The following is a 16,636-nucleotide window of genomic DNA, read 5'->3' as shown; positions in this document are numbered from 1 at the left end:
CATCAAGCACTAAAGCTGCAGGAGAAGTCATTGTTTCAACACAGAAGAGGAGCACTGACTTGTCTTGCCTAATGCCCTCACCTCTCCTCGTCTGCGGCTTTCAGCTGAACAACTAATTTCTGCCCTCAAATTGTTAAGAGAACTGTGGTAGCTTGACTTCCTGTCAACCGCTGCCTTGTCTTCTGAACGTGGCTCTAGCGGGGGAAAGATTATTAGTAGTACTGTAAATAAGAATGAAGCTGCCCTATAAAAGCCGGAACGCAGCTCAGGCACAGAAAAAGCTCTAAGCTCTCATCGTTACAGAGATGGAACTGATAAGGCCTTATGCAGGAGTTCTTAGTTGAGATACGAAAGGAACTATATGACGTGGATGCCTACAACGGCAGAAGCCCAGACTTGGTGACCCAGCAAGGCTTCTTCCATCCTACACACAGAGAAAGGTGGGACCCAGGAGGTGGGAGGCTGCTCCAACACTCAAGGAAAGACTTGAAAGGACGTGGTCACAAGAGGACCACAAGAGTATCTGGTTCTGAGTGTAGTGGGTCTAGGCTTATGTCAGGCTCTGGATGTTGACGAGACATTTTCTCCATAGTTTGTTATTAGTAGTTGATAAGGCTAGAAATATATGAATAAACTAAGCACATAACTAGCATCGCTGGATTGACCTAGGAGCAGGATGCACCTGTTATTTAATGTATATACAATTTCTGTTAATGTTAAATGGTTCTGCTTTTAGTCATAATCACTCGCTTCTGCTGAAATAGGGAGAATAATGGCAAAACAAATGAGGCAACACAGGAACGTTTGCAAATGGCTTTGCACTTCTCACGCATCTTCACCAGCTGAAGTCGTTTCTAAAGCTTAGAGAAAACGCTAAGCATGGTTGTAAGAGATTCAGAAAGATTTACCTTCCATCCATCAAGTCTCTTTCTTTCTCAAAACTGCCTCTTTTTCTGTTACATGGCATTGCATCTCAGGCTTAACTGCAATGGAGAACCACAGATTATAATGTTAACATCAGTGATGTTCGCTGCTAGAAGTGTCAGATAATGATTTCTGAATCCGGTAACAGCTAGAGGCCAAACACCGGCATGCCCACAGGTACCACTCTGGCCTCTGTTACGAACTGCGGATGGGGGGTTCTTTGGCACTCACACAAGTTCTTTGAAGACAGAACAGTTCACTTTACTTTATGACCCAGCCAGCTGAGCCCCTGTCATACCCTTCTCCTTGTTTTCCAGCAACTGGGAATTGCCTTAAATATTTCACTCAAGGTAATTACCCTTACACAATATAAGAAAAATTCTCTGTAATAAAAGCTTTGGCTTGGCATCCCTTTGATCTTCAGTACATTTTTTTCAGGACAGAAATGTACAATCTCCTGTAACAGCTGCTCCATTTATTCCTCCAATTCCTTCATTTACTGCACAGGATCATTTTATTAGCCAATGTTAGACCCACTTCGGTACAGATTAGAAACTGGCTGTAAGTTAACTCTGGAGGAACATTATGCAGAATGTCAATGGTTTTATATTGTCACATGCAGTCTATTAATTTTTTAGTGTCTATGTCACCACATTCACAGTTGTATTTACTCTGATTTTTATAGCAAATACAAGCACAAGTTAGGAATAGATTTTCTTTTCCCAGGTTTGATTTTCTCTTTTCAAAGTAAGGTTAAAAGACAGAAGAATTATACACAAGCTTACAATACGAAAGTAAGATTGAAAGAGGGTGGAACTAACTCACACAGTTGTCAGAAATATTTTAAAGATTAGTTTTCCTAAAACTGTTATACAGGAGTCATCTTTCTAGTCTCCCCTTTTCCAGTGTAACTCTCTGCTCCTGCTTTCCTACAATCCCCCTACAAGTCATAGATAGTATACACATGAAATTTCACGTACGTGAGATATAAAAATTCTTTGAAAGCAGCCCTGTACGTTACAGGCTTTTTTGGCTGAGCCATAGCAATGACTAAGCTATGGGAAAAGCCTCCATTCAAGCTACACTGTAAAGGAAAATGTAGGTGGGGGAACTGGGCTTTCAGGGTCGAAGTCATTCAGCACTTGGGTGGCACTGTCGCAAAGAGGAAAGAGGAGGGAGGATCAGCCTCCCAGGCCTGGGACGGGAGGTTTTTCAGATTTCCACTCTGCAGTCGTCCCTCTGGGGCTTGGCAGGTGGTGATGCGAGAGAGAGTGTCATTATTTGACTCAGCATGTTCCTAAGCCGCAAAAGAGAAGTGACGTATATAAAAAGTGTGTTGCTCACTCTTATCTGATAAGAGGGATATCAAGGAGTATTCTCCACTGCCTAGACATAAAGGAAGTTCTTCTTTGTCCTTATATTTCACTTTCTCTGTCAGGGTGCCTTTCTTCAAGCAACTATTGTGACCTTATAGCCTTTAACACAAAACAGAAGACTACACAGTTTAAGAGACAAGATATGCAACCACCCACTAACACTTTGCTAAATCCCTATTGCCTACATCCACCAAACCCATGCACTATCCTGCTGGACCAGTAAATTAATAAAGTCTGCAGACACAGCCATTCTTTCACGCAGTAGGTTTCACTCTAAAATATGTAGTGGTCTTCACAGCAATCAACCTTTCACGTCAAGAACTTTTTATCTCCTCTAGTATCATAAACAGCTTTTTGCAGTGCAGTGCCGTTACCAGAAGGTTGGTTTTGTTAGGACGACAAACAGCACACAGAACCTGCCTGCCATCAGCAGGGCTCTCCCGCTTGGATTCAGTTTGCAAGATCATAGAATCATAGAACGGTTTGCGTTGGAAGAGACCTTTAAAGCCCATCCAGTCCAACCCCCCTGCAAGGAGCAGGGACATCCCCGACCAGATCAGGTTGCTCAGAGCCCCATCCAACCTGGCCTTGAACGTTTCCAGGGATGGGGCATCCACCACCTCTCTGGGCAACCTGTTCCAGTGTTCCACCACCCTCACTGTAAAAAAATCACTAAGTAAACTTAAATGTGAAGGGATACAAAGAGCCTAACACAACAACTTTGTTTAAATATGAAGCTTACAATGACTCAAACTCCTCAAAACAGGGCTCATCAGGCTTGAGCTTGGTTCAGTGGATTTAAAGCTGCCTTTGTCTGCCATTATAATGTCTTTCTTTCCCAAAGCGACACGATCTCAGGACTGTCCGGGCTAGTAACATGCTGAGCCTTATTATTATCTCACTCTTTTGTTATTCAGATTTTTACCTCCAGAAGCAGCACTGTTTTAAGATCTGGTCACTGCATGAGATCCGTAATTATTACAAGTTTATGAAAAAAAAAAAAAAAAGATGAAAATTAAAATGGTGGTTAGCTACACAGGTATGACTTTACTATGGAGTTGTAGGGTCTTGTTGTGTGTGGCCGTACAGACCAGAATGAGCACTGGGAAATGACTCCCAGAGACACAGCTATATCCAGAATGCTGTTATGCATATGTTTGTCTAGCAAATCGCCAAGGACAAAGAAAAATGCAATGTTAGTCTGTAACAGGTGACGCATTTCTAGTTGATAAAATATTAAAGCCACTGTACGACGTGGCTGTATGATGACAGGAGCCAATGCCCTCTATGTTGTCCCTTCAAACCCTGTGTTTCTGAAAATACATGGACAGTCATACTGCGCATTAACTGAAGTTCTTGAGTGGTCCTGAAGTTGTCTGGTCAATTCAAACAATCTACAGTGATATCTTTGCACGAGTAGCTACCAACCACCTAATGAGGACACAGCTAATAGAGCCACACTGCACATGCAAGTGGAAAGCTTCCAACCTACCAACCAAATAAAGATGCATAAAATAAAGGCTGACAGGGCTAGCACAATCACCTACAGCAGCTGAGCCCAAAGGAGCTTCTCAAAAGAATATACAGTTAAAAAAATGACAACAAAAAGCAGAAGCAGGCATTATCACCAGCCTGCTCCTTGACTATAAACACTTCCAACAGCAGAGTAGAAAACCAGACTGAGATTACAATGCACGTTCATCCAAGTTACTAGTCAATAACCTGCAGAGAAGATGAAGGTTCAGTTATGGCAAAGAGGAGCGAAGCTAAGTACCCTCTTCATGTAAAGAATATCACTATCAGAAGTAATCTCTCCATCCTCTCAGCAGCCTCACAGAGGTGTTGAACAGCAGATAAACCAAAATTTTTGCAAAGCTTCACATTAGTGGAATGGGGGGAAAGGGAGGATAAAAATAAGTACTGGTCACCACACGGTTTCTCAAACAAAAGATGCTGCTGATTTCCATTATGAACTTTAGCTATAAATTAACACAACTTCCAAATAAAACCTATTGAGATACTCACTACTTCACAGTCCAGCTGCACTGCTGATCTAAAATTATTTCAAGACATGTCCATCAAAAGAAATTAAAAAGAAAAATATATCACACTACCTTTTCTTCCAGAAATTAGACTAGGTAGTAGAAGAAAGTATTCTCTTACTTATTTCAGTTCTCATTTTTCAGGATTTCTGTTCTGTCACGTGTGACTATCTATTCCTTTCACCAAGAGAGATTTTGTGTGCTCTCATGCATATATCAGTGAGTGCATTATGTGTATCTACACATACACCTGTAATAAAATCTATTCCTTGAAGTTATCAATTTTCTGAAGATTAAAAATGGTTTAAGCACGTAAACAGCACATAGTAAATCATCATTTGTATACAGAAAACAAAAACACTTAAATATGCCAGATAGAGCTCCTATCAGCTTAAATGCTCATTTTGAAATGAACGGCGAGAAATAAGTGCTCCAACTTGGCTGCCCAGATTCAGCCATGAGACACAAACCTACAGGTGCATTTCATACGATCTCAGTGTCTTACACAGACTAGCATTCCAGACACCAAACAGAAGTCCAGACACCGGGTAGATTTTGTAAAGCATCTCCAAAGCCATCTGAAATCTTTAGACTTCCAGAGGCAAAGATTTCATTTGAAAAACACTTGAGCCTCTTTTTATTCACCACAGTGGAGGTGTCCAAGTGACTTTAACTGCCCCCTACTAATTCCATACAGGAACCTTCTAATGATAGTACAATTTATTAATGATAATACCTAAGAGCCAAAAAAACTATTAATGATAATATATAAGAGCCATTTAAAGTATTTTTTTTCTGCCTTGTGATGAAATACTAGGAACAATGATTTTAAAATCAACTGATTCCTAGAGCTGGCAGTCCACCAAGTCCCTAGAGCCTACAGCAGCCTTACTGACAACACTGCAGCTCAGTGAGAGTGACAGAAACTGGGCTTGGGCTAAGGCAACTAATATAAAAAACCAGGAGTACACTCAAGAAGAAGAACTTTAAATTCAGTGGCAGTCATTTAGAAAGAAAGCAACTGTGGAAGTCCCCGTAAGAGAATACTCCTTACCAGCATTTGGTGGAAAAAAAATCCCCTTGCTAATGCACATCTTCTAAATATTAAATAAATTTCCTCAAAAGCAGCAGATATACTTAATTACAACAGGCATCAATTTTGAAGGAAACGAGGAGAGTCTGCCTTATTTCTTAATCCAGACCATTCTGTTGGTTTTATCCTGGCTTTACATTTTTTAAAGTATGCACTTGTGTTTGAATTTCACACAAAACAAATGCACTTTTACATTCTCAAGAGAATTCTCAGATCTCAGTATCACATCTCCTTTGAAGGAGTTATGTTAAATGGCAAAACTAACCTCAGGTCTAGCTGCTGCAGAATGTAACTGAATGTGTTTAGCTGCCATAAGCATTGGACCACCATCGCAAAGTGGTAGCGTGCCTTGGGACTCACCAGGATTTAGTCCCTAATCTCCCAGTATCGCTCCCATTTGGGGAACAGGCATGGTATGGGGATCCACCTCTCCCGGGGCAATGCATCTCCCTGCAGCTTTCACCCTCACTGGACATCTCCATGATGCTGTTAAAATATCTGGCATTGGTTCCAAGTAAGTATAAAGCAAACTTCAGCTGGCTTAAATGCTAAGGTGAGCCTTTACTCACAGCTGTCGCAGAAACCAAGCTAAGAATGTAAGATGACAGTTCACAGACCTCAAGGAGAACTAGCTAATAAACATCCCTTGGAGCCATAAAGTAAGTAGGATAAACACATTTAAGTTCTGAAAAGAAGTCCTGTCATATTTCTCCAGCATGGTACAGAAGAGCTTCAGATGTACTAGAGAGATCCGCTGCTGTAAGAAACAGGAAAAAAAATGCAGAGTCTTTGTTTACCTAGGTCAGTGGTTTCTGAGTACCTACTTTTTACTACGTTCATTTCTTGACTCAAAGTGAAAATGGGAATTCACCCTTTTCTCTTTTTTTCCTGTCCAATGTGCAGATGGGGCATATTTTCGTTCACTCCATCAATCCCTGCCCCCTACGCACAAGCTTGCATACATGCACCTAGCCAGTGGAAAAGAAAAAAGGGTTACTCATTAATCCATTCTACAAAGCTTTCCAAACTGAAATGGGTGGGTTTTACATCTCCAGCAAGGAGCAATATATAGGTAGTACGCAGCATACCTGAGCACAGCTCAACCTGAAGTGTTCATCTTGAATAGCACAACTTTGCTCCTGGCACATTTTAAAACAGAATTCATCAGTATGGAGAGGATGATTATTTTCTGTATGCTTTTCTTCTGTTCCAGTATGGTGCTGAGTGTAGCTCCACAAAGAATAGTGAAATACAAACAGCTTCACAAGACAATTAATCGGTTAGAAGCCACAGTGAAAGATAAGGTAAGCAAAGTATTTGTCGTAATACTGAAGTTATTTTCAAGCATTTTGTATTGCTTAGAATGTATCTTGTGAGGGACATCACTTTCGGATGTCGAACTTTTCTAACTTAGATTTGTTTTATTGTAGGACGTTGAATTGCTGCATACACCAGAAAACCCAGTGGTGAGACTGCTTTAAACATTTCTTTCTAATTATATCAATTTGATTTTGTACTGGTTCCTTCCATTGACAAATGGCATATGCCTTCTTTTCCACATCTCTCCCCTAGTCCTCTCAAGGCAAGATAGATAGAAAAAGAAAATACTTTGATAAAAGTTCCTTATTTCAGAATGTTTAATAGCAAAAGTGTTTGTATTATGTAATCTTAATTACTATTTTGCTATTGTGTGTGTATTCCAACACACCCACAGATTCAAATTTCTACGCGTTCCATTTACTCAAGAAATGGTGCTAAGAGTAAGGATTCATACAAGATCCAGACAAGGAGCAGTGCTCTTGGGGATGCAGGTTTTAGGAGTAGAAGTGCCTCCAGCTGCCACGAGCTCCAGCTGCACGGGGAGCACTGCTGAGCCGAACCCAAAGGGACCCCCCTTTCCCTCCCACTGAAGCTAAATGCCAAGAGTAGCACTGTAAGGCCAAATTATACAGCGCTTCCTCTCACACATACTCACACTGGTTTCTCTGAGACTATTTGTGTGCAAAGGTTGTGCTATCAACGGGAAGATAAAACTACATTCTGCAAGTACTCTCTTTGGATTGTAACTACTGAAAATTACAGTAACAAGTCGCTATGAATTCCTTTTTAATACAGATATGTATTTATAAATTATTTAACACCGATATTTAGTGTGTTCCAAGGTCAGGAACTTCTTATACGTAGTAAATTGCACCAGAGTCACAGAAAGTGTGTGTGTACTCAAAAGCGGCAGGATGCATGATTTACCATGAAATTAAATGCTAGTAATAGCACCAACATCTCTTAAAAGCTTAAAAGGTAGTAAATGCATCCTGCTTTCTTTTGATAATCCCCAACATGGAACACAGGTCTAGAGCTAGCCGCCGCTGATCTAATGTTGTACTTCTGCTATCAGATATCTTAAATTTACATCTAACTTTGATTTTTGAGCCCTGACAGCTAATTCAGAAAGCAAACAATTTTGACAGAGATACAAAAATGATCATTATGCATAGATTTTTTGAAACATGCCCAGAGCGTAAAGCTATTTACTCAGGATTGTAAACTTTCTGGCAAAACGACGACAAGAAGAAAGGAAAAAAACTCACCTCATTTCATACAGGTTTTGCTAGCCTCCTCCTAGGCTTTACAGCTGGGTGCAACTTTTACGCGCCAGAAACATACAGAAGCATGACCAAAACAGATACATTCCTTCTCATTGCTAGAAACAACTGCAGCGCAAAAACCTAATGAACCGTAACTAATTGCCGGGGTTTTTTTTTCATTAACACTCTTTCTAACTTGTGGTGTCAAAGTGAAAAGAAGGAGATGATTAGCTGTCATTTTACTGCAGTGTTTGCTGCTACCTCCGAAACAAAGCAAATACAACTAGTGACTAATCGCTTATCAGATTTTTTTTTTTCTCTCTCAAAAAACATGGTCACCTCAGGAAGGAAGAGACAACAGTTCATTTGCAGCTTAGGGCTTTACAGTCTGGTTCTGGGAGGTCCCAAGTACCTCCGCTGAAAATTAGAGGAGACAGAGAATTGACAGATTTAGAAGGTACTAAGTTGATACAAGCTCAACTTCTGATGAAAAACTTCAGAAAAAATACTAGTGTGCTATGAGTAATTATCACCAGCAACCGCATCACCAAACTTTTCATCCTACAGGGCACAATTTACATTTACATTTTTATCAACTACTAAGCTATGAATTACAGTGTGCCAAAGCTGCACTCAGGGCGACTAGGTGCAGTCACACCCTAATGAAACTGGCTTGAATAACAAGTCTTTCATATAATTGTACTTCAAATATCAAAGTATTGCTTCTATGATAGCCTGCTTATGACAGATTTACATTTGGCGTTGAATATTCAGGAAGATCACCTTTTATAACATCCAAAATTCAGCGGTTTATCACTATTTGTTTTGACTTCCTTGAGGTTTCTGCGTCAGGACTGAGTGTTAGCCCCAATTCAATCCCACATCATTTCCTCGTACACTCAACAATGAAATATCTTTTATTTTTTTCTTTTTTTTTTTTTCAATGAAAAGGGAGGTAAGAAGTTTAAAAGCTCAGAGGATATCAACTCAAGGTAAAACACGCTGAGGCTGGAAAAGTAGTCCTAAGGCTGAAGCGATTCAAGACCAGAGGAAAAGTAAGATCTATTGCTGGCGATTAACATTGCAGCTAAAGCCAGCGACACGATGCCGGTTTACATCAGATCAGCATCTAACTTCACTGCTTGCTAATTCAGGAAGTGAAGGCTTTTCAGGCTAATCTGTAAAAATTAGTTTGAGTCACGTGCAGAGTATTGCTGCAAATTGCCTCTGATATGAATATTTTACACGCTTGCCTAGCCCCCCTCAGACATTACCAGTACTCTAGGCCTTTTAATGCCTCTTCATCTAAGTGTTTAACCTATCACAATATACTAAAACCGACAATCCTTGTGGTCCTATGACTGTTGGCCTGCCTATAGCTAACTGTTAACTCAGCAAAAAAAAAAAAAAAAAAAAAAAAAACCCAAAAGGCAGCATATATGAGAAATGCTGGTTTCTCAGCTCATCACGGATGAGGCAGAAAACGTTTTCAGTTTCAGCTGGAAAATTGATCTCTTAAAAAACTAGTGTTTTTTTTCCAGTAAGCAAGACTGGTTACGGTAAGAAGCTTGAAACAAACACAAATGTGTGGTTTTTAAGGAAAATAAAATGTTGTCTCTAACAAATATAAAATGTTGCTATTAAAATTTGCTATAAGCAACATACATGAAGGTTGCTTTGTGCCTGCCAAAGCAGCAAACTGCAACGGCATTTAATCAATCAGGTGAGATTCAGCTTCAGCAGTAGCTGGTATGCAAAACAGGGATGATGGGTTTGGAGCCTTTCTAGTATGCATGATCAGCAGTTCTAAATGTTTCCTTTTTGGAAAACAGAAAGCGAGTTAGAAACCGGCTTCAGAAAACATGGCTTTTCTTTCTCTGCTGACTGCAGGTTAGTTTTGGTGATATTTTCCATAGTTGTGTGCCTAGTGAAGGAAAACAGCCGCTGTGCAGAAAAGGAGATTGTAGTCTTTCTGTTAACATCAGTAAAATTAATACGCAGCTGCACCATGAAAGGAAAATGGCAGGTTGCTTTAATTCCAGATAAGAAGCAGCAACAGAAAATGTATATAATCACAATAAATGGCTTCTTTTTCAAGTTAGATACAGATGGTGCTTACTTTCCTTGACTTAGGTTTAACATGCACTTGAGTTTAAAGTAGCACAGTAAGACAACTCAAGCCAGGAGCCTGGCTCCTTATCCTGCCTCTCATCCTCAATCCCTCTTTCCCCTGTAGTAAGATGACAAACTTACTTCATCACCTTCATTTACCATGCTATCCAGTGAGAGCAGTTCAATAGTATTTGAAAATACGCAGTTCTACATCAATTCTAAGTGTAATTGTTAAGTAATATTAGAAATGGCACAAAAATTAGGAAGGAAAGAAGTATTTTCCCACATGTAACACTGAGGAACCATCCAGAATGAAATTCATAATTTTTTAAAGAGAAAATACTCATGCTCAAGCTTGTGAAAACTTACTACATGTAACTTGATCTACTCTGCAGTAGCATTTTCTTTCAATTGCTGTCATTATTCATATTCAAATGGACATTTTAGGCATATATTTTATGAGGAAATACTTAAGTAATTATCAAAGAACAGGCAGCGTAAAGGTTAAAGATCTCTTGTGTATCTGAAACTAACTTAAAAAAAAAAAAAAAAGAGTACAGTTGAATCTTCTCAGTTAATATCCTGAAAACTTACTTTTGCACATGGACCACAACCTAATACATACAGGAAAAAATGCTGCAACATTTGTTTTAAAACTGTTCCTTCATTTCCTGCTCTAGGATGAATGCCTGTTCACAGCTGTGACTTGCTTCCAGAAGGGTATGCTGAAATTACAACCAGAAAACAGCCAAGTAAATGCTACCTTCATCCAAACCATTTCAGTCTTGAAAAAATTCACCTTAAGCGACCCTGGAAAGGTAAGATTTCCTCACAATGCTCATAATTGTGATCATTGCTCCTTATTTTTTACAGCAGACACCACCTGCAATGGTGGAACTGTAGAAAGCAAACTTAAAACAATCTGCCTTTCATTACTTATTAAAAATGTCTAATTTTCCACACTTGTGGGAGAGGCGTTCCCTCTGACGCCATCATAATTGTATCTGTGTACCTGGCAACCACACAACGTGCTGGACAAAAGGACAGGGATTAGTGCAAAACATGTGAACAAAAGGCACCATAACTATATTCTTTCCCTTTCTGAAACAGCCTGTGTCTCAGCTGTCCCATTTGTAAAAGGCTTTGATTACAACCCTCTTGATTTTTCAAGTATTCTTTATGATCCTGATGCGCTGTTTAGAAATGGCATGATTTTCTTTATCTTTCAGAAGTGTGACTCTTCATGTGAATCTTATGAGAAAAAAACCCCCAAAGAGTTTTTGAAAAGCTTTGCAAAACTGATGAAAAAGGTAAACAGAGTTAATTCCTCCTGGGTGCTTTTTGACATTTTGCAAACAATTACAGATATCCTTATTTTACGCTATTTCTAACAATGCCTTGTTTTCACAGTTCTACAAGGACTAATATAGGACACACCAGAGCTGAAGGCTACTGAAAATCTACTATTTAAAGCAGACACTATGTTATTTAAGACAACGTGAAAAATGTAAATATTTTCCATTGCAACTATGCTGTGCTATGTCTGTGTGGTAAGTGAAAGCTTCTCCCAAAATATTGAGGAGTTTTATTTGGATGGCTATTCATAAGATGGATGCTGTTTTGAAAGTGATTCCAGCCTCACCTGACAGTGAAAATTACACTGTAATTTCACAAAAATAGGACTTAATTATCACCTTCTGCTGAACTAGAGATACATGAGATGGCTTCTCCTGTATTTCTGCTCTGCTCTTAAATGAATCTCACACAGAGGTGTCCAAAACTTTTAAAGAAAAGGAACAAAAAAATTATCAGAGGCTTTGAAGCCTCAAAAGGTATCTACTTGGACCAATTTCCTTATCTACAATAATATCACACAGAAGATTTTATTTATAAGTGATTAGACTGTATCTTAGCTAACTATGGAAAAATATATTGTATTTAACTGTCTTATAAGTACTGGAAAAACATTTACAAATCATACTGCATGGCATGGGTCTGACCTGTGTCTGTGTTGAAGATAATGGCACATTTGCCGTCGGTTTCAATAGGGAGAGGAGTAACCCCATGCTCTAAGTGGAGATACAGGATTCTGTGGGGAAAAAACGCATTTCAGAAGATGGAATTCCCCCTAGACTCCCTCAATTTAACATGATAAATAGAGCAGAGGCATGACTGGCTGGTATGACCAGCCACTGCAGAAGGTCCAACAAATACAGTAATTGATAACTATCCAGAGTGAAGCAGCTCAAACGCATATTGCTCTTTCTCAGAAGACAATATTTTACACTGATATTTATGTACCATTAGCATTATTCCTTCTCTCTACTCTTGATTCATTTGAACAATTTAAGTTTTAATTGCAACTTTTTCTTTTAAAACTGTCAAGTTTTCTGTCATGGGGAGACCTGCCCATATAGCTTCTGAATCCTGAAGATTTCTGTGGAATTATGGCTAGAAATACCACTGAAACTTTTTAAAATCAAACTGAGTATCATAGCACTTAAAACTATTTTTTAGCAGCTTAATTATACACCACCATATTCTGCTTGCAATGATTCTTTATCTCTAGACTCTTCCATCTGAGAAGGAACTGTTAATTTACCCCCAAAGAGCTATTAGCCCCACATCAGGAAACTGATCTTGGAACAGACTGTAAAGCCTTCCAGTAAAAATTAACCTCTCATCTGATTTTCTCTCTACTTAGTAGAAATGCGGTATAGAGAGGAAACTGGAAAACTACATTTAGTGTTACGATGGAAAATGACAAGCTTAGTTACCTCCAAAAATAATGAGGTAGTATTAAAAATATTTCCACTCCTACTGATGTCAGCCTAAGGGAAAACTAATACAAAAAACTTCCTTGCCTCCACATTTGCACTGTCCTTAAATGTGAGCCTCCTCAAAAATCTATGTCAGAGGAGAAAGGAGGATTCTCAGGGCAACAGTAAACCAACTCACCTTGTTTCTAGTGATGACCATTTTGATTTAGATAGTCTTTTTTTTTATTTCTTTTTTTTTTTCAAAAACTACTTTTCTTCCAAGTAATGTTCTGTCTTATACCTCAATGTTTCCACGTTGCTGCATGAGAATTAACATTCTAACACGAACCACCACTCATATTAAGCAATGAAGCCACTAAGTTTAAAATGGTGTTCTGTACCTTTTATCCCGTTTCTCCAACTTTGCTACCCATGAAGTCCTCTAATTTCCTCTAAAGAAATAGGCAAAGCTGCTGCTGCGACTGCTACGGATTTTAAAGTCACAGAAGTAGAGAGTGTCAGGGTAAAACTTAATTTCATATTTGGATAAAAACAATTGGGAAAATAATAAAGCAACTCCTGCAATCACAGAGTACCTGCTGATGTTTCCACAATGTTACATTTAAATTTTTAAGGAGGAGTTTAACTGAATGCCTTTATCACGAACTAAGTGCTTTTTTTGGTGAGTTCTAGAAGACCAACCAATAAACCAGCACTTGTCATTCCCTTCCATGGAATATTTGCATGTGCAGAGTTTTGGGGAAAGAGCTTTATTTTTCTACAAAGAATACAGTAGGTATTTTTTGATTTGTAAATGTCTTTTCCAGTAATTTGCTAAGTGCATTCGAATCAATGTAAAAAAGCCTGTTAAAATTCTTGTGCAGATGAAATGTGATTAGCATGCCCTAAGAAAGAGAACATTGTACCTTACATATTTATTAGTAATCATTATAAAGCATTGAGAAGTAACTTTTGTACCTGGGATGGATATTTTACGACAGAAAAGCAATTTCCTTCCAGAATGTCATAAGCTAACTAGTTACTCCTGCCTACACTGGAACAATTTCTGGGTTTTGTAAATGAGGCACCATGTAATGCAGTAAGTGATGTAGCTATTTCTGTTCAGTGACTTGCTCCACTGTTTTTAAACTATGGATCTTATCACACCAAGCATAGTGCTAAAGGGTTTTTTGTTGTTGTTTTAAACATAACATATTCATTCGTTAATTGAAGCTATTTCTTGTACCTGCAGAACAACTTCATTCAAAATGCTTATTCATAGGATTCAAAAAACTAGCAAGAAATTGTAAGAAATGTAACTTAGAGGGTTATTTGTTCTGAAACCTTGCAGAAAACTGTATTTATTGGACAATCCAGTCCAGATATGTATAGGAAATATTAATCACAAAATTATCACAGCTGATTTTATTTAACACCACACTTCAGGGTGGTGTCAGCACAACCACTGTGGGCAACTTCGTACACTTCAAACACGCTTTGACTTACACGACGCTGAGGCCTCATGCCAGCTCTTTGATTTGTCAGTTACGAAAGGCAGAGCGTGTTATTCAGGGTGTGTTATTTGAATCCCAAATGAAGAACAGGAAATTAGTGAAGGACAGATCAGTCTTTGAGAAGACAGCATCTTGTTCTTCGACATTGTTCTCAGAAGAAAAAAAATGAAGATGTCCCAGGAGAAACTTGTGACTCTAGGAAAGACTAGTTATCACAGTTCCAGATGTGTACACAATCTTGACTTATTTTTACTTGTAAGATGAACACTCTTTGTACTAACTGCACTCTCTGCAGAAACAATATATGTTTCGTTAACTGAGTACATAGAGTAAGCCATAAAAGCTCATTACCTCCCAGGGAGGTTTTAGAATATATTTATGATTTTAGTCATAAGTGCCCTTTGCAGGCACTTCAAGATGTGTTTTAGCATGGTATATACAATTCTGTATAATATTTACTTTTCCTGAGAAGATTCTTTATTTTTATACCAATTGACTTATCTAATTTAATTATTTATTGCACTTCTGTGAATGGAATGTTCATACTAAGGACTATGTGGTCTGATTTATTTATACGCCTGTGGTATTAAACAATTTTAGCTAACATGATTTTCTCTTGTTCTTTTCTTTAAAAACTTCTGACCATTCCTATCTCAACAGTGGCCCATGAGACCCATTGGAAAATCTTTTTTTACAAACTGGTTGTTCAGGCTTAGTAAATTCCTTTTAGTAACCTCATAACCTCATTACCTAGATTTCTTTAGACTGACATGAACAAAAATCAGGAAACTTCATGTTTTGAGTCTGCACAGAATAAAGTCAAACACCTGAAAATGTAACTCTAGAAGTAACAATTATCCGTTCTGTTTTTCACTGTTCTCTCTCCTCATCTTTTCTCTCGCTTCAAAATGTCAATCCTTTCTCCCATCCCAATTTGACAGGATGCGTTAAAGTTGTCAAAAATCAGTACTTTTAACTATTATACTTCATAAGATTAGCAATGTTTTATAAAAACGCATTTTCACTAAAATGTAACACAAATGGACTTTGTTCCAACAAACAAACACAAAGCTCTAGCGAAAACAAGACTAAACAGTTGAACAGCTATTCCTTCCCTTTTCATCTGTTCAGAAAACACTGACTCAAATAGCACCTTCTTCCATTATGTTTCCTGTCATCATACATGTGCATTTGTTTGGCCTGATTTTATTAAAAAAAAAAAAAGAAAAAAAATCCTTCAGAAATAAATAAAACCAAAGAGAAGTGTCAGAAAACATTGGAGGCTTCAGGCATAAACTGCTCCTATGCCCAGGACAGAGGCTGATGTGCAGAACAATGCCGCTGTGATGTTTCTCCTAGCAGACAAGCAGTTCTGCTCTACCCAGTACGTATTTTCCTCTCCAAAAAAGAGCAAGCAGGCTGACTCCCAATGACTTGGTTGTGCCAGTTCCCTCCTGTTGGCTCCCAAACAGTTCACTGGTGGTGGACACCTCAATTTGCAGCCTAGATCAGCCTGTAAAAGCACTTGGAGGGAAAAGCAAAACAACAGGATCCAAGCAATCCTTCCAATCTCTGCACAGGAGAAATCAGTGGGAGTCAAGTATGCTGGATTTCACCCAGAGTTAACTGTCAGGCAAATCGGAGCCATCTGTCCACTCAGTGAGAAGAAGCGGACGTACTCAGGAACAAGTAATCCCACCCGAAACTAGGTATGCAATACAGGTGTCTGCAAAAAACTATAGGGAATAGTTCTCACTCACATAACTACATATTTTATGCCTACTATTAGATATGATGAATCTCATTCAAACTACCTGGGGTAGTTTGAACCTCCCAAACGAAAGACAGACAGTGGTGCTAATGCTATGTCCTGGTTTTGTTTCATGGCAGGGGCGCTACAGCGGCAGCTTCCGCGAGAAGCTTTCAGAAGTTTCCCCTTTGTCCAGTGGGCCTGGTCAGGTCTAGGGTGGATCCGCCACTGGCCAGGGCCAAGCCAATCGGTGACAGTGATAATGTCTCTGTGATAACGTATTTAAGTAGGGGAAAATAATAATAAATTTTTTAAAAAAGAGTGAAGAAGCAGAAGCAGAGGCAGAGAGGGGGAGGCAGGGGCCTTGTGGCCCTCACCCTCTGGCTTCCTGCCAGGCAGCCGACTGGGCCCGACTCAGCCCAGCCTGGCCACAAGAAAGTGAAGAGAGAAGATGTGAGGAGAACCTGAGAGGCACCTGCCT

The 16,636-nt window shown here is 39.0% G+C and overlaps 1 protein-coding gene across 1 annotated transcript; it reads left to right on the top strand.

Moving 5' to 3' along the window:
* Nucleotides 1-6,604: 6,604 nt before the first annotated feature.
* IL21 (interleukin 21) lies at nucleotides 6,605-16,370 on the top strand. The gene is made up of 5 exons (XM_086746682.1): nucleotides 6,605-6,739; nucleotides 6,866-6,901; nucleotides 10,813-10,950; nucleotides 11,362-11,442; nucleotides 16,296-16,370. The coding sequence occupies exons 1-5, from the start codon at nucleotides 6,605-6,607 to the stop codon at nucleotides 16,368-16,370; spliced, it is 465 nt and encodes a 154-aa protein (XP_086602808.1).
* The last annotated feature ends 266 nt before the right edge of the window (nucleotides 16,371-16,636 follow it).

The sequence above is a fragment of the Chlamydotis macqueenii genome, chromosome 4, assembly GCF_036417535.1.
Source record: "Chlamydotis macqueenii isolate bChlMac1 chromosome 4, bChlMac1.mat, whole genome shotgun sequence".
NCBI classification, from domain to species: Eukaryota; Metazoa; Chordata; class Aves; order Otidiformes; family Otididae; genus Chlamydotis; species Chlamydotis macqueenii.
The sequence above is the reverse complement of the archived record's forward strand: the minus strand, read 5'-3'. Positions and strand labels throughout refer to the sequence as shown.

Excerpts from the sequence above, each read along its gene's own strand:
- IL21 (XM_086746682.1), top strand. The coding sequence starts at position 6,605 with ATGGAGAGGATGATTATTTTCTGTATGCTTTTCTTCTGTTCCAGTATG. Across the intron at positions 6,740-6,865 it reads AAGCCACAGTGAAAGATAAG|GACGTTGAATTGCTGCATAC; the intron begins GTAAGCAAAGTA and ends GTTTTATTGTAG. Across the intron at positions 11,443-16,295 it reads TTGCAAAACTGATGAAAAAG|GGGCGCTACAGCGGCAGCTT; the intron begins GTAAACAGAGTT and ends GTTTCATGGCAG.